General features: G+C 48.7%; 1 protein-coding gene across 1 annotated transcript in view; it reads right to left on the reverse strand.

The window, feature by feature from the left end:
• Window positions 1-24,134, reverse strand: part of LOC106592342 (bone morphogenetic protein receptor type-2) — a 121,475-nt gene that overhangs the window by 53,765 nt on the left and 43,576 nt on the right. Inside the window, exons 3-5 of the mRNA XM_045707800.1 lie at window positions 20,375-20,574; window positions 14,513-14,743; window positions 955-1,069 (exon numbers count right to left, since the gene is read on the reverse strand). Of these exons, the coding sequence (XP_045563756.1) occupies window positions 955-1,069; window positions 14,513-14,743; window positions 20,375-20,574 (546 nt within the window). The remainder of the gene's footprint in view (window positions 1-954; window positions 1,070-14,512; window positions 14,744-20,374; window positions 20,575-24,134) is intronic.

Here is a 24,134-nt window from a genome sequence, read left to right on the forward strand (position 1 = left end):
TGATTCCTACCTCCTCTCAGCAGCTCAGTGTGAAGGTGATTCCTACCTCCTCTCAGCAGCTCAGTGTGAAGGTGACTCCTACCTCCTCTCAGCAGCTCAGTGTGAAGGTGACTCCTACCTCCTCTCAGCAGCTCAGTGTGAAGGTGTGTGAAGGTGATTCCTACCTCCTCTCAGCAGCTCAGTGTGAAGGTGATTCCTACCTCCTCTCAGCAGCTCAGTGTGAAGGTGACTCCTACCTCCTCTCAGCAGCTCAGTGTGAAGGTGTGTGAAGGTGAGTCCTACCTCCTCTCAGCAGCTCAGTGTGAAGGTGATTCCTACCTCCTCTCAGCAGCTCAGTGTGAAGGTAGGCCAGCCCCCTGTGTGACAGAGTGTGAAGGTGAGTCCTACCTCCTCTCAGCAGCTCAGTGTGAAGGTAGGCCAGCCCCCTGTGTGACAGAGTGTGAAGGTGATTCCTACCTCCTCTCAGTAGCTCAGTGTGAAGGTGAGTCCTACCTCCTCTCAGTAGCTCAGTGTGAAGGCAGGCCAGCCCCCGTGTGACAGAGTGTGAAGGTGAGTCCTACCTCCTCTCAGTAGCTCAGTGTGAAGGTAGGCCAGCCCCCGTGTGACAGAGTGTGAAGGTGACTCCTACCTCCTCTCAGCAGCTCAGTGTGAAGGTGTGTGAAGGTGAGTCCTACCTCCTCTCAGCAGCTCAGTGTGAAGGTGAGTCCTACCTCCTCTCAGCAGCTCAGTGTGAAGGTGAGTCCTACCTCCTCTCAGCAGCTCAGTGTGAAGGCAGGCCAGCCCCCGTGTGACAGAGTGTGAAGGTGAGTCCTACCTCCTCTCAGCAGCTCAGTGTGAAGGCAGGCCAGCCCCCGTGTGACAGAGTGTGAAGGTGACTCCTACCTCCTCTCAGCAGCTCAGTGTGAAGGTGATTCCTACCTCCTCTCAGCAGCTCAGTGTGAAGGTGATTCCTACCTCCTCTCAGCAGCTCAGTGTGAAGGTAGGCCAGCCCCCGTGTGACAGAGAGTGTGAGGCGGCAACAGCTGACCCAGTCTCCCGTCTGCAGACTCAGGTACTGACACAGAGAACCCTGGGGAGGAGAACAACGACGACGTGACTTTACTGCTTCATCGTAAACAAACATACAGATACTGGTTGGAGAGGTTGGCTGTCAGCTCACTTCCCACCAGAGTTAAAGCAGAGGAGGATGAGGAGGAGGAGGAGGAGGAAGAGGAAGGGGAGGAGGAGGAGGAGGAGGAAGAGGAAGGGGAGGAGGAGGAGGAGGAGGGAGAGGAAGGGGAGGAGGAGGAGGGAGAGGAGGGAGAAGGGGAGGAGGAGGGGGAGGGGGAGGAGGAAGAGGAGGAAGGGAAGTGGAATAGGAAGGGGAGGAGTGGAAAGAAAAGGAGAAGAAAGAGGTGGAGCCAGTAGAGGAAGAAGAGGAGGGGGAAGAGGATGAGGAGGAAGATGAGGAGGGAAAAGAGGAAGGGGAGGAAGAGGAGGGAGAGTTACCGACATGCTCAAAGTGAGCTGCTGACTTATTTCAGTTTTGTTGTGTTTTTAGAAAGTGATAAACACTCAAATCTAAAAAAAATTATTCAAGACAAGAAGTAACTTTGCCCCTCAAATGAAGAAGTTTTGACTCTCGCTAGCTAGCTACACCACAAAGACCTAGCCAGCAGGCTAACAAGCTAGCCAGAAGAAACGAGCTACAACAAACCTAGCAAGCGGAGTTAATACAACTACATCAAACAACCAAACTGACTGAGTAAACCAGAAAGGAGCACAGGATTTTAAACATATCTTCTGTTGTTGTTGTTGTTGTTGTTGTTGTGTGTGTGAAGATGTTTCACTCTTTTTGCTGGTTTTTGAGCTCAATTTGAGCTAGCTAACAGACAAACAAAACGGGTTGCCATGGCACCGGTGCAGGAAGACACAGGCACCATTTCCTCCTCAGCACTGAAGTCTATTCAAGCTTTTAAAAACAGGGATGCACCGATATTACATTATTGTCCGATACCGATACTGATAACCAAAATGTAAAAATGTTTGCGGCCTTGTCAAGCGTTCTAGTAGAGTTAAATAGTTAAACACACACACACACACACGCACATCGGTCTAAGGCACTGCATCTCAGCGCAAGAGGCCCTTATGATCACTCGGCTACACATGCCTCTCCTTAACGTCATAATGCCTTGTCTATTGGTGTTTCGGTGAGTGATTATCGTCTTATTTCACTGTAGAGCCCCCAGCCCTGCCCAATATGTCTTAGATAGCCCAAACCCCCCTCCACCCCCATTAAACACATGTCTACTATAGTCACGTGTGATAGGTCGAAGGTCACGGTATGACGAGCACAACAACTCCACCCAAATGGCATGACACAAATGCTAACTTAAATGATAAACCAATCACATTTGCATAATAAGAGTTTACGTTAATTGAACAAGCCTATTTGAATAGTTCTTGTTGGATTGTGAGCGTTTGTCTCATTTTCAAGGTAAAGGAAAAAAAAAAACAGTTATGAAATGTTTTTACATTGCATGTTGGAATTTACAAGGATTGAAGTCCTCTGCTTTTGGGCTAAAGAGCAGAAACCCAGACTTCCTGAAAGAAATTGATGATGTTGATATTGTAGTACTACAGGAAACATGGTGCAGAGGTGATGTTTCCACTGGCTTCCACTAGGTTATAGGGAGATCATCCTACCATCCACTACATTAACAGGAATCACACAGGGCAGAGACTCAGGACAGGGCAGAGACTCAGGACAGGGCAGAGACTCAGGACAGGGCAGAGACTCAGGACAGGGCAGGGACTCAGGACAGGGCAGGGCAGAGACTCAGGACAGGACAGAGACTCAGGACAGGGCAGAGACTCAGGACAGGGCAGGGCAGAGACTCAGGGAAGGGCAGAGACTCAGGGCAGGGCAGAGACTCAGGGCAGGGCAGAGACTCAGGACAGGGCAGAGACTCAGGACAGGGCAGAGACTCAGGACAGGGCAGAGACTCAGGACAGGGCAGAGACTCAGGGGGAATGCTAATATGGTATACATCTGAACTAATTCATTCAATCGAATTGATCAAAACAGGAGAATTTTTTATCTGGTTCAAAATCAACAAGGAGGCTTTATCTTAACAGATAAAAACGTCTTCCTCTGTGCCACATACATTCCCCCCTCAGAGTCACCCTGCTTCAATGAAGAGAGTTTCTCCATTCTAGAGGGGGGAGATGAGTCACTTTCAGTCCCAAAGCAACGTCCTGGTCTGTGGAGACCTGAATGGTAGAACAGCAGAAGAACAAGACACTATTAACAGTCATGAGGATAAACACCTACCAGGAAGCAACAACCTTTCCCTCCCCACATACCCCCACAGAAACAACTAGGACAAATTGAAAAACAAAAAATGGAGTACAGCTCGTGCAGCTCTTGTGGAACACTGGGTCTGTACATAGTCAATGGCAGGTTAAGAGGGGACTCTTTTGGTAAGTTCAGTCGTGGCCAAAAGTTTTGACAATGACACAAATATTAATTTCCACAAAGTTTGCTGCTTCAGTGTCTTTAGATATTTTTGGTCAGATGTTACTATGTAATACTGAAGTATAATTACAAGCATTTCATAAGTGTCAAAGGCTTTTATTGACAATTACATGAAGTTGATGCAAAGAGTCAATATTTGCAGTGTTGACCCTTCTTTTTCAAGACCTCTGCAATCTGCCCTGGCATGCTGTTAATTAACTTCTGGGCCACATCCTGACTGATGGCAGCCCATTCTTGCATAATCAATGCTTGGAGTTTGTTCGAATTTGTGGGTTTTTGTTTGTCCTCCTGCCTCTTGAGGATTGACCACAAAGTCTCAATGGGATTAAGGTCTGGGGAGTTTCCAGGCCATGGACCCAAAATATCAATGTTTTGTTCCCCGAGCCACTTAGTTACCACTTTTGCCTTATGGCAAGGTGCTCCATCATGCTGGAAAAGGCATTGTTCATCACCAAACTGTTCCTGGATGGTTGGGAGAAGTTGCTCTCGGAGGATGTGTTGGTACCATTCTTTATTCATGGCTGTTCTTGGGCCAAAATAGTAAGTGAGCCCACTCCCTTGGCTGAGAAGCAACTCCACACATGAATGGTCTCAGGATGCTTTACTGTTGGCATGACACAGGACTGATGGTAGCGCTCACCTTGTCTTCTCCGGACAAGCTTTTTTCCGGATGCCCCAAACAATCAGAAAGGGGATTCATCAAAGAAAATGACTTTACCCCAGTCCTCAGCAGTCCAATCCCTGTACCTTTTGCAGAATATCAGTCTGTCCCTGATGTTTTTCCTGGAGAGAAGTGGCTTCTTTGCTGCCCTTCTTGACACCAGGCCATCCTCCAAAAGTCTTTGCCTCACTGCGTGTGCAGATGCACTCACACCTGCCTGCTGCCATTCCTGAGCAAGCTCTGTACTGGTGGTGCCCCGATCCCGCAGCTGAATCAACTTTAGGAGACAGTCCTGGCGCTTGCTGGACTTTCTTGGGCGCCCTGAAGCCTTCTTCACAATAATTGAACCGCTCTCCTTGAAGTTCTTGATGATCCGATAAATGGTTGATTTAGGTGCAATATTACTGGCAGCAATATCCTTGCCTGTGAAGCCCTTTTTGTGCAAAGCAATGATGACGGCACATGTTTCCTTGCAGGTAACCATGGTTGACAGGGGAAGAACAATGATTCCAAGCACCACCCTCCTTTTGAAGCGTCCAGTCTGTTATTCGAACTCAATCAGCATGACAGAGTGATCTCCAGCCTTGTCCTCGTCAACACTCACACCTGTGTTAACGAGAGAATCACTGACATGATGTCAGCTGGTCCTTTTGTGGCAGGGCTGAAATGCAGTGGAAATGTTTTTGGGGGGTTCAGTTAATTTGCATGGCAAAGATGGACTTTGCAATTAACTGCAATTCATCTTATCACTCTTCATAACATTCTGGAGTGTATGCAAATTGCCATCATACAAACTGAGGCAGCAGACTTTGTAAAAATTAATATTTGTGTCATTCTCAAATTTTTGGGCCACGACTGTACACCTACAGCTCATCCCTTGGCAGCAGTACTGTAGGCTACTTAATCATCGACCTCAACCCAGAGTCTCTCAGAGCCTTCACAGTCAGCCCACTGACCTAAACCCAGAGTCTCTCAGAGCCTTCACAGTCAGCCCACTGACCTAAACCCAGAGTCTCTCAGAGCCTTCACAGTCAGCCCACTGACCTAAACCCAGAGTCTCTCAGAGCCTTCACAGTCAGCCCACTGACCTAAACCCAGAGTCTCTCAGAGCCTTCACAGTCAGCCCACTGACCTAAACCCAGAGTCTCTCAGAGCCTTCACAGTCAGCCCACTGACCTAAACCCAGAGTCTCTCATAGCCTTCACAGTCAGCCCACTGACCTAAACCCAGAGTCTCTCAGAGCCTTCACAGTCAGCCCACTGACCTAAACCCAGAGTCTCTCAGAGCCTTCACAGTCAGCCCACTGACCTAAACCCAGAGTCTCTCAGAGCCTTCACAGTCAGCCCACTGACCTAAACCCAGAGTCTCTCAGAGCCTTCACAGTCAGCCCACTGACCTAAACCCAGAGTCTCTCAGAGCCTTCACAGTCAGCCCACCGACCTAAACCCAGAGTCTCTCAGAGCCTTCACAGTCAGCCCACCGACCTAAACCCAGAGTCTCTCAGAGCCTTCACAGTCAGCCCACCGACCTAAACCCAGAGTCTCTCAGAGCCTTCACAGTCAGCCCACCGACCTAAACCCAGAGTCTCTCAGAGCCTTCACAGTCAGCCCACTGACCTAAACCCAGAGTCTCTCAGAGCCTTCACAGTCAGCCCACCGACCTAAACCCAGAGTCTCTCAGAGCCTTCACAGTCAGCCCACTGACCTAAACCCAGAGTCTCTCAGAGCCTTCACAGTCAGCCCACTGACCTAAACCCAGAGTCTCTCAGAGCCTTCACAGTCAGCCCACTGACCTAAACCCAGAGTCTCTCAGAGCCTTCACAGTCAGCCCACTGACCTAAACCCAGAGTCTCTCAGAGCCTTCACAGTCAGCCCACTGACCTCAACCCAGAGTCTCTCAGAGCCTTCACAGTCAGCCCACTGACCTAAACCCAGAGTCTCTCAGAGCCTTCACAGTCAGCCCACTAACACCTCTCTCTCAGACCACAGTAAAATCACAGCGTATCTGAGAAGAGCGGAACCCAAACCATGAAGCATCACAGCCCAGTAAATGACATGGTACTAAACAGGCCTATAGATGGAGTGGAAACAGTACAGACATCTACCAAAAAGCAATTAGCAGCCAAAAAAATACAATCTCTCCTGGATAACTTTTTTAGCCTTAATATTTTCCTGCAGCAATGAAGGTGTAAATGTGGCAGTTTTGAACTTAAACTTTATATTTGACAAATTAGCCTCCTTGTCTAATCTAAGAGGAAACAAAAAAAATAATAGATAATGAAAAATGGCTTGATAATGATTGGAGAAATCTAAGAAAGTCATTGAGAAATATATCTAATCAAAAACACAGAGAACCAGACAACAAAAATATAGGGACTTCAATTTGGGAGAAACACTGAAGCAATACAAACACACCCTTAGAACAATAAAGGAACAGCACATTAGAAATCAGCTGGATGGAAATGAGGAATACAGAGAATCAAACCACTTCTGGGAGAATTGGAATAAATTAAACAAACCTCATGTCACGTCCTGACCAGTAATAGGGGTTATTTGTTATTGTAGTTTGGTCAGGACGTGGCAGAGGGGTATTTGTTATTGTAGTTTGGTCAGGACGTGGCAGAGGGGGTATTTGTTATTGTAGTTTGGTCAGGACGTGGCAGAGGGGTATTTGTTATTGTAGTTTGGTCAGGACGTGGCAGAGGGGTATTTGTTATTGTAGTTTGGTCAGGACGTGGCAGAGGGGTATTTGTTATTGTAGTTTGGTCAGGTATTTGTTTTATGTGGTTCGGGGTGGTTGGTTGTGTATTAGGGTGTTTGATTTGTTAGTTCTGGGCTTTGGGTATGTTCTAGGTTTGTATTTCTACGTTCTGTCTAGTTTAGTTTTCTATGTTTAGGTTTGGGTGGTTGGACTCTCAATTGGAGGCAGGTGTTTTCTAGTTGCCTCTGATTGAGAGTCCTATAATTAGGTATGTGTTTGGAGTTTGTGGGAGATTGTGCTAGGTATAGCTTAGTTGCCTTACCAGCCTGTTATGCGTCATTGTGTTTTGTGTACGTGTTTTATTTGGTTTACCTTCTTATCCATAATAAAAAGAAGATGAGTACACATAACCCCCGCTGCGTATTGGTCCACTTTCTCCGACGACGATTTCTCTATATCTTCAGACGACGAAGAGTGTGACACCTCATCAGGAGGAATTGGCTCTCCAAAATGGGGATATGTGGAGAAATCACTTTGCAATCCTCTACAGCAATATAACAAAGAGCCCAGAACAAAAAGATATACAAGAAAAATTACAAATCCTTGAATCAGTAGTCAAAGACTATCAGAATCCTGTGGAGACCGCAATTACAGAAGAAGAACTATTGGAAAAACGATGCATTTACATTTTAGTCATTTAGCAGACGCTCTTATCCAGAGCGACTTACAAATTGGTGCATTCACCTTATAATATCCAGTGGAACAACCACTTTACAATAGTGCATCTAAATCTTTTAAAGGGGGGGGGGTTAGAAGGATTACTTTATCCTATCCCAGGTATTCCTTAAAGAGGTGGGGTTTCAGGTGTCTCCGGAAGGTGGTGATTGACTCCGCTGTCCTGGCGTCGTGAGGGAGCTTGTTCCACCATTGGGGTGCCAGAGCAACCCAAAAAGACCTGTGGTGCTGATGGTATTTTAAATGAAATGATCAAATATACAGACCACAAATTCATACTCAAACTGTTCAACATTATCCTCACTGCAGGTATTTTCCCCGATATTTGAAACCAGGGGTTGATCACACCAATCTATAAAAATTGAGATAAATTTGACCCAAATAATTACAGAGGAATTTGCGTTAACAGTAACTTGGGGAAAATTCTCTGCAGTATTATAAATAGCAGACTACATCATTTCCTTGACGAACAAAACGTCCTGAGCTGAAGCCAGATTGGATTTTTTTTTTTTAAATGATGGTACAACAGACCACATTTCCACCCTCCACACTCTGACAAACAAGTAAACCAAAACAAAGGCAAAGTCTACTCGTGTTTTGTAGATTTCAAGAAACAATTTGATTCAATTTGGCACAAAGGTATTTTTTTAAATAAACTAATAGAAAGTGGTATTGGAGGGAAGACATATGATGTTATTAAATCAATGTACACTAAAAACAAATGTGTGGTTAAAATTGTCAACAAGCAAACAGACTTCTTCTCTCAGGGACGGGGAGTGAAACAGGGCTGCCCAATAAGTCCAACACTATTTAACATCTACATTAATGAATTGACAAAAACATTAGAAGAATCTGCAGCACCTGGTCTCACCCTACACAACACTGAAATCATGGTTAACCACAGGTTCTGTCTGGGCTCTGACCGTTAACCACAGGTTCTGTCTGGGCTCTGACAGTTAACCACAGGTTCTGTCTGGACTCTGACCGTTAACCACAGGTTCTGTCTGGGCTCTGACAGTTAACCACAGGTTCTGTCTGGACTCTGACCGTTAACCACAGGTTCTGTCTGGACTCTGACCGTTAACCACAGGTTCTGTCTGGGCTCTGACAGTTAACCACAGGTTCTGTCTGGACTCTGACCGTTAACCACAGGTTCTGTCTGGGCTCTGACAACACAGGTTCTGTCTCTCTGACCGTTAACCACAGGTTCTGTCTGGGCTCTGACAGTTAACCACAGGTTCTGTCTGGACTCTGACCGTTAACCACAGGTTCTGTTAGACCTGGGCTCTGACCGTTAAACACAGGTTCTGTCTGGACTCTGACCGTTAACCACAGGTTCTGTTAGACCTGGGCTCTGACCGTTAAACACAGGTTCTGTCTGGGCTCTTACCGTTAACCACAGGTTCTGTCTGACCTGGGCTCTGACCGTTAACCACAGGTTCTGTTAGACCTGGGCTCTGACCGTTAACCACAGGTTCTGTTAGACCTGGGCTCTGACCGTTCACCTAAAAAAACTAATATAATATTATTTTAGTTTATTCCAAAAAAGGTCCGGAAATCAGGATGACAAATATAAATTCTATTTGGACACAGTTCTATTAGCTACACGTATCTGGGACTAAATATCAGCAACACAAGAAGCTTTCACATGGCTGTGAACGAGCTGAGAGACAAAGCAAGAAGAGCATTCTATAACATTAAAAGGAACATTAAAATCTAAATTCCAATTAGAGGACAGTCTGGCTATAGAGACCGGTCGTCACAGACAAACCTGGCTGCCCAGAGAGGACAGTCTGGCTGCCATAGAGACCAGTCGCTCACAGACAAACCTGGCTGCCCAGAGAGGACAGTCTGGCTAACGGCCCAGAGAGGACAGGCTGGCTATAGAGACCGGTCATCACAGACAAACCTGGCTGCCCAGAGAGGACAGTCTGGCTGCCCAGAGAGGACAGTCTGGCTGCCCAGAGAGGACAGTCTGGCTATAGAGACCGGTCAACACAGACCATCCTGGCTGCCCAGAGAGGACAGGCTGGCTATAGAGACCGGTCGTCACAGACAAACCTGGCTGCCCAGAGAGGACAGTCTGGCTGCCCAGAGAGGACAGTCTGGCTGCCCAGAGAGGACAGTCTGGCTACCGCCCAGAGAGGACAGGCTGACCTGCTCACTCTGCTCCAGGGGAGAGGTAGAGACAGAGCTGCATTTCCTGTTACACTGTGACAAAAACTCAGACATAAGAGAACATTTCTTTCCCAAACTTATCATTCAATACAAAGAATTTGAAACTATAAAATCAAATATTTATTGGGTGAAAAGTCCAAATGCGCACCTGCAGGACAGCCAGTGAAAGTGCAATGTAATGTGGATAATATTTCCCATGTAGTTTTGTTTAGTCTTTCATACCAGGTCATGTGTCTTCTCAGGCATGTTGACACTGGTCTACTACCGTCGCTTTAATGTATTGTTGTTCTGATTAATATTGTTGTTGTTGTTAATGGTAATCACATTTCCACTACTACTATTAGTATTGCTGTTGGTCACACCATTTTTGTTATATGTATACTTTCACAATGCAAGTAATTTATCTTGCCATGTCAATAAAGTCTATTGAATTGAATTGAATTGAGAGAGAGAGAGAGAGAGAGAGAGAGAGAGAGAGAGAGACACAGAGAGAGAGACACAGAGAGAGAGACACAGAGAGAGACACAGAGAGAGAGACACAGAGAGAGACAGAGAGAGAGACAGAGAGACAGAGAGACAGAGAGAGAGAGAGAGAGAGAGACACAGAGAGAGAGACACAGAGAGAGAGACACAGAGAGAGACACAGAGAGAGACACAGAGAGAGACAGAGAGAGAGAGAGAGAGAGAGAGAGAGAGAGAGAGAGAGAGACAGAGAGAGAGAGAGACAGAAACGGAGACAGAGATAATGTGGGTTGACAGAAAACAAACACAAGGTGTGTGTGTGAGCGACTGTGTTGAACAGCTTCTATTACCATCAGACTGTTAAAAAATATATTTTTTAATGAAAATGCGTTTTATTGGCAGAAATGCCTTCTCGAACATTGTGAACAGTCATGTACCTTAATAACAAACTTGTACGCCATCTGTAAATACAAATACATTGTTAAATTGCTGGTTTAGCCACTGAAAAAGCTGGCAACCTTCCCACTAGCCATGATTGGCTGAAATTAGTGGGCTGGACATGCCGGGAAATGCATTCGGATTGGTCTGCCATACAGAAGGCTACTGTCTATTTGAGCTGGTCAGTCTGTGTTGGTTGCTCTCCACTTTCTGGAGGATCCAGTTTTGAAATCAGTGGAAATATACTATGATAGTTAAAACCTGTTGGGGATAGGGGGCAGTATTTGCACGGCCGGATAAAAAAACGTACCCGATTTAATCTGGTTACTACTCCTGCCCAGTACCTAGAATATGCATATAATTGTTTGATTTGGATAGAAAACACCCTAACGTTTCTAAAACTGTTTGAATGGTGTCTGTGAGTATAACAGAACTCATATGGCAGGCCAAAACCTGAGAAGATTCCAAACAGGAAGCGCTCTCTCTGACCATTTCTTGGCCTTCTTTGTCATCTCTATCCAAAACAGGGGATCTCTGCTGTAACGTGACACTTTCTATGGCTCCCATAGGCTCTCAGAAGGCGCCAGAACGTTGAATGATGACTCTGCAGTTACTGGCTGAAAAACAGTAGCGCATTTGGATAGTGGTTGATCTGAGAACAATGAGAAGGGGGGCGCGTGCACGTGAAGAGTCCATTTTCTTCTTTGAGTCTTTGAACGAAAACAACTTCTCCCGGTCGGAATATTATCGCTATTTTACGAGAAAAATCGCATAAAAATTGATTTTAAACAGCGTTTGGCATGCTTCGAAATACGGTAATGGAATATTTTGAAATTTTTTGTCACGATATGCGCCGGCGCGTCACCCTTCGGATAGTGTCTTGAACACACGAACAAAACACCGCTATTTGGATATAACTATGGATTATTTGGAACCAAACCAACATTTGTTGTTGAAGTAGAAGTCCTGGGAGTGCATTCTGACAAAGAACAGCAAAGGTAATCCAATTTTTCTTATAGTAAATCTGAGTTTGGTGAGTACCAAACTTGGTGGGTGTCAAAATAGCTAGCCTGTGATGGCCGGGCTATCTACTCAGAATATTGCAAAATGTGCTTTCACCGAAAAGCTATTTTAAAATCGGACACCGCGATTGCATAAAGGAGTTCTGTATCTATAATTCTTAAAATAATTGTTATGTTTTTTGTGAACGTTTATCGTGAGTAATTTAGTAAATTCACCGGAAGTGTTCGGTGGAAATGCTAGTTCTGAACGTCACATGCTAATGTAAAAAGCTGGTTTTTGATATAAATATGAACTTGATTGAACAAAACATGCATGTATTGTATAACATAATGTCCTAGGAGTGTCATCTGATGAAGATCATCAAAGGTTAGTGCTACATTTAGCTGTGGTTTGGGTTTATGTGACATTATATGCTAGCTTGAAAAATGGGTGTCTGATTATTTCTGGCTGGGTACTCTGCTGACATAATCTAATGTTTTGCTTTCGTTGTAAAGCCTTTTTGAAATCGGACAGTGTGGTTAGATTAACGAGAGTCTTGTCTTTAAATAGCTGTAAAATAGTCATATGTTTGAGAAATTGAAGTAATAGCATTTCTAAGGTATTTGAAAATCGCGCCACAGGATTCAACTGGCTGTTACGTAGGTGGGACGATTTGGTGCCACCTAGCCCAGAGAGGTTAACGAGAGTCTTGTCTTTAAAATGGTGTAAAATAGTCATATGTTTGAGAAATTTAACTTATAGCATTTTTTAGGTATTTGTATTTCGCGCCACGGGATTCCACTGGTTGTTGACTAGGGTGGGACGCAAACGTCCCACCTAGCCCAGAGAGGTTAAAGAGATAGAGAAAACACCTGTCTCTGGATTACATCTTCAAACTAAAGGGCAATCGTGGCATGGCGTCCGTGACAGGGAGACGCGTCCATCATGCACGATGATGTAGACAGACAGGTAAGATTGTCTAGCATTAGCTGGCTACATTTTCAGATATTACACGTTTCCAATTTTGACAGGAAATGGTTTCAGTTCAAGCTAGAGTGTACTGTTAGCTAATGTTAGCTGGCTACATTTTCAGATATTACACGTTTCCAATTTTGACAGGAAGTGGTTTCAGTTCAAGCTAAAGTGTACTGTTAGCTAGCATTAGCTGGCTGGCTCCCTAGCTGACATTATCCGTATCCCAGAGCCGTATTCATGCAGGGTAGTAACGACATGATTTGGCATTGTTTCCATTGTTGTTTAACTAGCTAACGTTAGCTGGCTGGCTCGTTAGCTAACGTTATGTAACATGTGTGATCTCCCTGGGCTGCGGGACAGAGTGGATGAAGTTTATGAATACCTGGCTGGGCTGTGGGACAGTGGATGAGGTTTATAAATGTCTCCCTGGGCTGTGGGACAGTGGATGAAGTTGATGAATACCTGGCTGGGCTGAGGACAGTGGATGAGGTTTATGAATGCCTGGTTGGGCTGTGGGACAGTGGATGAGGTTTATGAATACTTGGCTGGGCTGTGGGACAGTGGATGAGGTTTATGAATGCCTGGTTGGGCTGCGGGACAGTGGATGAAGTTTATGAATACCTGGCTGGGCTGTGGGACAGTGGATGAGGTTTATAAATGTCTCCCTGGGCTGTGGGACAGTGGATGAAGTTGATGAATACCTGGCTGGGCTGAGGACAGTGGATGAGGTTTATGAATGCCTGGTTGGGCTGTGGGACAGTGGATGAGGTTTATGAATGCCTGGTTGGGCTGTGGGACAGTGGATGAGGTTTATGAATACTTGGCTGGGCTGTGGGACAGTGGATGAGGTTTATGAATGCCTGGTTGGGCTGTGGGACAGTGGATGAAGTTTATGAATGCCTGGCTGGGCTGCGGGACAGTGGATGAAGTTTATGAATGCCTGGCTGGGCTGCGGGACAGTGGATGAAGTTTATGAATGCCTGGCTGGGCTGCGGGACAGTGGATGAGGTTTATGAATGCCTGGCTGGGCTGCGGGACAATGGATGAGGTTTATGATTGCCTGGCTGGGCTGCGGGACAGTGGATGAAGTTTATGAATGCCTGGTTGGGCTGCGGGACAGTGGATGAGGTTTATGAATGCCTGGCTGGGCTGCGGGACAGTGGATGAGGTTTATGAATGCCTGGTTGGGCTGTGGGACAGTGGATGAGTCTTGATAATTCAAATAGAACTGCTAACCAGCATTACACGGGGATTGTGGTGAATAACTTCCTGGTATCCAACCAATGACAATCCATGATCCAAACAACTGGTCTTATAATAGTATAGAACAGATAGAGGACGACAGTGGTGAAAGATAGATAGGCTGTGGCATTACCCCTAGACCAGCCAGGCCAGTAGGCACAGTACTCACATGAGGGTAATATTCCATGACCAGTAGGTACAGTACTCACATGAGGGTAATATTCCAGCCAGGCCAGTGGGTACAGTACTCACATGAGGGTAATATTCCAGCCAGGCCAGTGAGTACAGTACTCACATGAGGGTAATATTCCCTGACCAGTAGGTACAGTACTCACATGAGGGTAATATTCCATGACCAGTAGGTACAGTACTCACATGAGGGTAATATTCCAGGACCAGTAGGTACAGTACTCACATGAGGGTGCCATTCAGTACTCACATGAGGGTAATATTCCATGACCAGTAGGTACAGTACTCACATGAGGGTAATATTCCAGCCAGGCCAGTGGGTACAGTACTCACATGAGGGTAATATTCCATGACCAGTAGGTACAGTACTCACATGAGGGTAATATTCCATGACCAGTAGGTACAGTACTCACATGAGGGTAATATTCCATGACCAGTAGGTACTCCACGCGTCCGTCGGCTGTGAGTCTCTCGTCTCCGACGATGAAGCGTGCGATGTTATCGTGCTCCAGCAGGGGGACACGGTAGATGGCTCGCTCATGGACAAAGTTCTGGCGGTTCTGGTAGGTGAACACCTTGACCGCCACGGGACGCTCGTCTAGAGAACCTTTATACACGGAGCCATACCGCCCACGACCAATCAACTGGGAGGGAGAAAGAGACAGAGAGAGAGAGAGAGGAAGAGAGAGGGAGGGGGCGAGGGAGAGGGGAGAGGGAGAGAGGAAGAGAGAGGGGAGAGAGATAGAGGGATTGAGGGAGAGAGAGGGAGGGGGCGAGGGAGAGGGGAGAGGGAGAGAGAGGGATAGAGGAAGAGAGAGAAAGAGATAGGGGAGAGGGGGGGAGGAAGAGAGAGGGAGGGGCGAGGGAGAAGGGAGAGGGAGAGAGGAAGTGAGAGGGGAGAGGGAGATAGGAAGAGAGAGGGGAGAGGGAGAGAGGGAGAGAGAGGGGAGAGGGATAGAGGGAGAGAGAGGGAGGGGGAAGAGGGATAGAGGGAGAGAGAGGGAGGGAGAGAGGGAGAGGGAAGAGGGATAAAGGGAGAGAGAGGGAGGGATAGAGGGAGAGAGAGGGAGGGGGGTGAGGGAGAGGGAGAGGGAAAGAGGGAGAGAGAGGGAGGGGGCGAGGGAGAGGGATAGAGGGAGAGAGAGGGAGGGGGCGAGGGAGAGGGAAGAGGGATAGAGGGAGAGAGAGGGAGGGGGAGAGGGAGAGAGAGGGAGGGAGGGAGAGAGGGAGAGAGAGGGAGGGGGAGAGGGAGAGAGAGGGAGGGAGAGAGGGAGAGGGATAGAGGGAGAGAGAGAGAGGGAGAGAGGGAGAGAGAGGGAGGGGGCGAGGGAGAGGGAAGAGAGAGAGAGAGGGATAGAGGGAGAGAGAGGGAGGGGGCGAGGGAAGAGGGAGAGAGAGGGAGAGAGAGGGAGGGGGCGAGGGAAGAGGGAGAGAGAGAGAGAGAGAGTCCATCCATTATAAGCTAGAAAGGTGATACCACTGCCATTCTAGTCACCCCTCTAGGAGTTTAAAGGTCAACTCCACATTCAGCACCAGTGTCTACACACCGCATGTGAAAACGGCACATTTATACTTTTTTGGAGGAAAAAAAAGTATAAAGTTAAAAAGTTCTACTCAATGACATCATCAAAAAAAAACATTGTCAAACATTATGAGATTAGCGGTGTCGTGGGGAGCAAGAAAACGACCCCTCTGGCTAGCAACGACCCTCCCTCTGGCTAGCAACGACCCTCCCTCTGCCTAGCAACGACCCTCCCTCTGCCTAGAAACGACCCTCCCTCTGCCTAGCAACGACCCTCCCTCTGCCTAGAAACGACCCTCCCTCTGCCTAGAAACGACCCTCCCCCTGGCTAGAAACGACCCTCCCTCTGCCTAGAAACGACCCTCCCTCAGCCTAGAAACGACCCTCCCTCTGGCTAGAAACGACCCTCCCTCTGGCTAGCAACAACCCTCCCTCTGGCTAGAAACGCCCCTCCCTCTGGCTAGAAACGACCCTCCCTCTGGCTAGAAACGACCCTCCCTCTGGCTAGCAACGCCCCTCCCTCTGGCTAGCAACGACCCTCCCTCTGGCTAGCAACGACCCTCCCTCTGGCTAGAAAGAAATGACCCTCCCTCTGGCTAGAAACGACCCTCCCTCTGGCTAGAAACGACCCTCCCTCTGGCTAGAAACGACCCTCCCTCTGGCTAGAAAGAAATGACCCTCCCTCTGGCTAGAAACGACCCTCCCTCTGGCTAGAAACGACCCTCCCTCTGGCTAGAAACGACCCTCCCTCTGCCTAGCAACGACCCCTCCCTCTGCCTAGCAACAACCCTCCCTCTGGCTAGAAACGACCCTCCCTCTGCCTAGAAACGACCCTCCCTCTGCCTAGCAACGACCCCCCCTCTGCCTAGAAACGACCCTCCCTCTGGCTAGAAACGACCCTCCTCTGGCTAGAAACGACCCTCCCTCTGGCTAGAAACGACCCTCCCTCTGGCTAGAAACGACCCTCCCATTGCCTAGGAACGACCCTCCCTCTGGCTAGAAACGACCCTCCCTCTGCCTAGCAACGACCCTCCCTCTGCCTAGAAACGACCCTCCCTCTGCCTAGAAACGACCCTCCCTCTGGCTAGAAACGACCCTCCCTCTGCCTAGCAACGACCCTCCCTCTGGCTAGAAACGACCCTCCCTCTGGCTAGAAACGACCCTCCCTCTGCCTAGAAACGACCCTCCCTCTGCCTAGAAACGACCCTCCCTCTGGCTAGAAACGACCCTCCCTCTGGCTAGAAACGACCCTCCCTCTGGCTAGCAACGCCCCTCCCTCTGGCTAGCAACGACCCTCCCTCTGGCTAGCAACGACCCTCCCTCTGGCTAGAAAGAAATGACCCTCCCTCTGGCTAGAAACGACCCTCCCACTGGCTAGAAACGACCCTCCCTCTGGCTAGAAACGACCCTCCCTCTGCCTAGCAACGACCCCTCCCTCTGCCTAGCAACGACCCTCCCTCTGGCTAGAAACGACCCTCCCTCTGGCTAGAAACGACCCTCCCTCTGCCTAGCAACGACCCCCCCTCTGCCTAGAAACGACCCTCCATCTGGCTAGAAACGACCCTCCCTCTGGCTAGAAACGACCCTCCCATTGCCTAGAAACGACCCTCCCTCTGGCTAGAAACGACCCTCCCTCTGCCTAGCAACGACCCTCCCTCTGCCTAGAAACGACCCTCCCTCTGCCTAGAAACGCCCCTCCCCTGGCTAGAAACGACCCTCCCTCTGCCTAGAAACGACCCTCCCTCTGCCTAGAAACGACCCTCCCTCAGCCTAGAAACGACCCTCCCTCTGGCTAGAAACGACCCTCCCTCTGGCTAGCAACGACCCTCCCTCTGGCTAGAAACGCCCCTCCCTCTGGCTAGCAACGACCCTCCCTCTGGCTAGAAAGAAATGACCCTCCCTCTGGCTAGAAACGACCCTCCCTCTGGCTAGAAACGACCCTCCCTCTGGCTAGAAACGACCCTCCCTCTGGCTAGCAACGACCCTCCCTCTGGCTAGCAACGACCCTCCCTCTGCCTAGAAACGACCCTCCCTCTGGCTAGAAACGACCCTCCCTCTGCCTAGCAACGACCCTCCCTCTGGCTAGATACGACCCTCCCTCTGGCTAGAAACGACCCTCCCTCTGCCTAGCAACGACCCTTCCTCTGGCTAGAAACGACCCTCCCTCTGGCTAGAAACGACCCTCCCTCTGCCTAGAAACGACCCTCCCTCTGCCTAGAAACGACCCTCCCTCTGGCTAGAAACGACCCTCCCTCTGGCTAGAAACGACCCTCCCTCTGGCTAGCAACGCCCCTCCCTCTGGCTAGCAACGACCCTCCCTCTGGCTAGCAACGACCCTCCCTCTGGCTAGAAAGAAATGACCCTCCCTCTGGCTAGAAACGACCCTCCCTCTGGCTAGAAACGACCCTCCCTCTGCCTAGCAACGACCCCTCCCTCTGCCTAGCAACGACCCTCCCTCTGGCTAGAAACGACCCTCCCTCTGCCTAGAAACGACACTCCCTCTGCCTAGCAACGACCCCCCCCTCTGCCTAGAAACGACCCTCCCTCTGGCTAGAAACGACCCTCCTCTGGCTAGAAACGACCCTCCCTCTGGCTAGAAACGACCCTCCCATTGCCTAGAAACGACCCTCCCTCTGCCTAGAAACGACCCTCCCTCTGGCTAGAAACGCCCCTCCCTCTGGCTAGCAACGACCCTCCCTCTGGCTAGAAACGACCCTCCCTCTGGCTAGAAACGACCCTCCCTCTGGCTAGAAACGACCCTCCCTCTGCCTAGCAACGACCCCTCCCTCTGCCTAGCAAACGACCCTCCCTCTGGCTAGAAACGACCCTCCCTCTGCCTAGAAACGACCCTCCCTCGGCCTAGAAACGACCCTCCCTCTGCCTAGAAACGACCCTCCCTCTGGCTAGAAACGACCCTCCCTCTGGCTAGAAACGACCCTCCCTCTGGCTAGCAACGCCCCTCCCTCTGGCTAGCAACGACCCTCCCTCTGGCTAGCAACGACCCTCCCTCTGGCTAGAAAGAAATGACCCTCCCTCTGGCTAGAAACGACCCTCCCTCTGGCTAGAAACGACCCTCCCTCTGGCTAGAAACGACCCTCCCTCTGCCTAGCAACGACCCCTCCCTCTGCCTAGCAACGACCCTCCCTCTGGCTAGAAACGACCCTCCCTCTGCCGAGAAATGACCCTCCCTCTGCCTAGCAACGACCCCCCCTCTGCCTAGAAACGACCCTCCCTCTGGCTAGAAATGACCCTCCTCTGGCTAGAAACGACCCTCCCTCTGGCTAGAAACGACCCTCCCTCTGGCTAGAAACGACCCTCCCATTGCCTAGAAACGACCCTCTCTCTGGCTAGAAACGCCCCTCCCTCTGGCTAGAAACGACCCTCCTCTGCCTAGAAACGACCCTCCTCTGCCTAGAAACGCCCCTCCCTCTGGCTAGAAACGACCCTCCTCTGCCTAGAAACGACCCTCCTCTGCCTAGAAACGACCCTCCCTCTGCCTAGAAACGACCCCCCCTCTGCCTAGAAACGACCCTCCCTCTGCCTAGAAACGCCCCTCCCTCTGCCTAGCAACGACCCCCCCTCTGCCTAGAAACGACCCCCCCCTCTGCCTAGAAACGACCCCCCCCTCTGCCTAGAAACGACCCTCCCTCTGGCTAGAAACGACCCTCCCTCTGGCTAGAAACGACCCTCCCTCTGCCTAGAAACGACCCTCCCTCTGGCTAGAAACGACCCTCCCTCTGCCTAGAAACGACCCCCCCTCTGCCTAGAAACGACCCTCCCTCTGCCTAGAAACGACCCTCCCTCTGGCTAGAAACGACCCTCCCTCTGCCTAGCAACGACCCCCCCTCTGCCTAGAAACGACCCTCCCTCTGGCTAGAAACGACCCTCCCTCTGCCTAGAAACGACCCTCCCTCTAGCTAGAAACGACCCTCCCTCTGGCTAGAAACGACCCTCCCTCTGCCTAGAAACGACCCTCCCTCTGCCTAGAAACGACCCCCCCTCTGCCTAGAAACGACCCTCCCTCTGGCTAGAAACGACCCTCCCTCTGGCTAGAAACGACCCTCCCTCTGCCTAGAAACGACCCTCCCTCTGGCTAGAAACGACCCTCCCTCTGCCTAGAAACGACCCCCCCTCTGCCTAGAAACGACCCCCCCCCTCTGCCTAGAAACGACCCCCCCCTCTGCCTAGAAACGACCCTCCCTCTGGCTAGAAACGACCCTCCCTCTGCCTAGAAACGACCCTCCCTCTGGCTAGAAACGACCCTCCCTCTGGCTAGAAACGACCCTCCCTCTGCCTAGAAACGACCCCCCCTCTGCCTAGAAACGACCCTCCCTCTGCCTAGCAACGACCCTCCCTCTGCCTAGCAACGACCCTCCCTCTGCCTAGCAACGACCCCCCCTCTGCCTAGCAACGACCCTCCCTCTGGCTAGAAAGGACATTTTTATAGGACCTTTCTTCTTCTCTTTTTAACCACAGTTCATAGAAACACGTTTTCACATATGTAGAAACTGGTATGTTGCTGGAGAGAATGAATACGAGGTTGAAAAGTGGTGGAGTTGTCCTTTAAGCCTGTCCGGGTCGAGGCTGGGTTCTGAGGCTGCTGCCTTTAAGGCTGTCCGGGTCGAGGCTGGGTTCTGAGGCCGCTGCCTTTAAGGCTGTCCGGGTCGAGGCTGGGTTCTGAGACCGCTGCCTCCATCATGTCATAATAACCACTAGTAACAGTAATCCTAAGTACTACAACATCACTACTCACCTCTAGTAGTTTAAGGCCGTCCAGGTCGAGGCTGGGTTCTGAGGCTGCAGCCTCCATCATGTCCATGTTGTGTAGTCCCTGTTTCCTGTCTCCACTCAACATGCGGTACCCGAAGAACAGCGCCACGATCAGCACCGCTACTATGGAGACAGACGCCAGGGCGATCACGATGGTCTCCTCGCGGTACAACGGCCGCGGGTCTGGGGATGATGACATCACGGGGTCAGAGGTTAGGGGTTAGAGTTGGTTAGGGGTCAGAGGTTAGGGGTCAGAGGTCAGAGTTGGATAGGGGTCAGAGGTTAGGGGTTAGAGGTTAGGGGTCAGAGTTAGTTAGGGGTCAGAGTTGGTTAGGGGTCAGAGTTGGTTAGGGGTCAGAGGTTAGTGGTCAGAGTTGGTTAGGGGTCAGAGTTGGTTTGGGGTCAGAGTTGGTTAGGGGTCAGAGGTTAGGGGTCAGAGTTGGTTAGGGGTCAGAGGTTAGGGGTCAGAGTTGGTTAGGGGTCAGAGTTGGTTGGGGTCAGAGTTGGTTAGGGGTCAGAGTTGGTTAGGGGTCAGAGGTTAGGGGTCAGAGTTGGTTAGGGGTCAGAGTTGGTTAGGGGTCAGACGTTAGGGGTCAGAGTTGGTTAGGGGTCAGAGGTTAGGGGTCAGAGTTGGTTAGGGGTCAGAGTTGGTTAGGGGTCAGAGGTTAGGGGTCAGAGGTTAGGGGTCAGAGTTGGTTAGGGGTCAGAGGTTAGGGGTCAGAGGTTAGGGGCAGGTATAGAGATCCTACATCCTGAGATGTGTGCAAACCTGGTGGCCAACTACAAGAAACGTCTGACCTCTGTGATTGCCAACAAGGGTTTTGCCACCAAGTACTAAGTCATGTTTTGCAGAGGGGTCAAATACTTATTTCCCTCATTAAAATGCAAATCAATTTATAACATTTTTGACATGCGATTTTCTAGATTATTTTGTTGTTATTCTGTCTCTCACTGTTCGAATAAACCTACCATTAAAATTATAGACTGATCATTTCTTTGTCAGTGGGCAAACGTACAAAATCAGCAGGGGATCAAATACTTTTTTCCCTCACTGTATCTGTGGTACTAAAGAGACAGTAGATATACAATCTGCTCTACTACTACCACCCATAGATATACAATCTGCTCTACTACCACCCATAGATATACAATCTGCTCTACTACCACCGATAGATATACAATCTGCTCTACTACCACCGATAGATATACAATCTGCTCTACTACCACCACCCATAGATATACAATCTGCTCTACTACCACCCATAGATATACAATCTGCTCTACTACCACCCATAGATATACAATCTGCTCTACTACCACCGATAGATATACAATCTGCTCTACTACCACCGATAGATATACAATCTGCTCTACTACCACCACCCATAGATATACAATCTGCTCTACTACCACCCATAGATATACAATCTGCTCTACTACCACCCATAGATATACAGTCTTCTCTACTACCACCCATAGATATACAATCTGCTCTACCACCACCCATAGATATAGAATCTGCTCTACTACCACCCATAGATATACAATCTGCTCTACTACTACCACCCATAGATATACAATCTGCTCTACTACCACCCATAGATATACAATCTGCTCTACTACCACCCATAGATATACAATCTGCTCTACCACCACCACCCATAGATATACAATCTGCTCTACTACCACCACCCATAGATATACAATCTGCTCTACTACCACCCATAGATATACAATCTGCTCTACTACCCATAGATATACAATCTGCTCTACCACCACCCATAGATATACAATCTGCTCTACTACCACCCATAGATATACAATCTGCTCTACTACCACCACCCATAGATATACAATCTGCTCTACTACCACCCATAGATATACAATCTGCTCTACTACCACCCATAGATATACAATCTTCTCTACTACCACCCATAGATATACAATCTGCTCTACCACCACCCATAGATATACAATCTGCTCTACTACCACCCATAGATATACAATCTGCTCTACTACCACCCATAGATATACAATCTGCTCTACTACCACCCATAGATATACAATCTTCTCTACTACCACCCATAGATATACAATCTGCTCTACCACCACCCATAGATATACAATCTGCTCTACTACCACCCATAGATATACAATCTGCTCTACTACCACCACCCATAGATATACAATCTGCTCTACTACCACCCATAGATATACAATCTGCTCTACTACCACCCATAGATATACAATCTGCTCTACCACCACCACCCATAGATATACAATCTGCTTTACTACCACCACCCATAGATATACAATCTGCTCTACTACCACCACCCATAGATATACAATCTGCTCTACTACCACCCATAGATATACAATCTGCTCTAATACCCATAGATATACAATCTGCTCTACCACCACCCATAGATATACAATCTGCTCTACTACCACCCATAGATATACAATCTACTCTACCACCACCCATAGATATACAATCTGCTCTACTACCACCCATAGATATATAATCTGCTCTACAACCACCACCCATAGATATACAATCTGCTCTACTACCACCCATAGATATACAATCTGCTCTACCACCACCACCCAAAAATATACAATCTGCTCTACTACCACCCATAGATATACAATCTGCTCTACCACCACCACCCATAGATATACAATCTGCTCTATCACCACCCATAGATATACAATCTGCTCTACCACCACCCATAGATATACAATCTGCTCTACCACCACCCATAGATATACAATCTGCTCTACCACCACCCATAGATATACAATCTGCTCTACCACCACCCATAGATATACAATCTGCTCTAATACCACCCATAGATATACAATCGGCTCTACCACCACCACCCAAAAATATACAATCTGCTCTACTACCACCCATAGATATACAATCTGCTCTACTACCACCCATAGATATACAATCTGCTCTACTACCACCCACCCATAGATATACAATCTACTCTACTACCACCACCCATAGATATACAATCTGCTCTACCACCACCCATAGATATACAATCTGCTCTACCACCACCCATAGATATACAATCTGCTCTACTACCACCACCCATAGATATACAATCTGCTCTACTACCACCCATAGATATACAATCTGCTCTACTACCACCCATAGATATACAATCTGCTCTACTACCACCCATAGATATACAATCTGCTCTACTACTACCACCCATAGATATACAATCTGCTCTACTACCACCACCCATAGATATACAATCTGCTCTACTACCACCCATAGATATACAATCTGCTCTACCACCACCCATAGATATACAATCTGCTCTACTACCACCCATAGATATACAATCTGCTCTACCACCAACCACCCATAGATATACAATCTGCTCTACTACACCACCCATAGATATACAATCTGCTCTACTACCACCCATAGATATACAATCTGCTCTACTACCACCCATAGATATACAATCTGCTCTACTACCACCCATAGATATACAATCTGCTCTACCACCACCCATATATATACAATCTGCTCTACTACCACCACCCATAGATATACAATCTGCTCTACCACCACCACCCATAGATATACAATCTGCTCAACTACCACCACCCATAGATATACAATCTGGCAGGTAGCCACTAGGCTACCTGCCTCTCTAACCACTAGGCTACCTGCCTCTCTAACCACTAGACTACCTGCCTCCTCTAACCACAAGGCT

Source organism: Salmo salar, chromosome ssa25 (assembly GCF_905237065.1).
Source record: "Salmo salar chromosome ssa25, Ssal_v3.1, whole genome shotgun sequence".
NCBI classification, from domain to species: domain Eukaryota; kingdom Metazoa; phylum Chordata; class Actinopteri; order Salmoniformes; family Salmonidae; genus Salmo; species Salmo salar.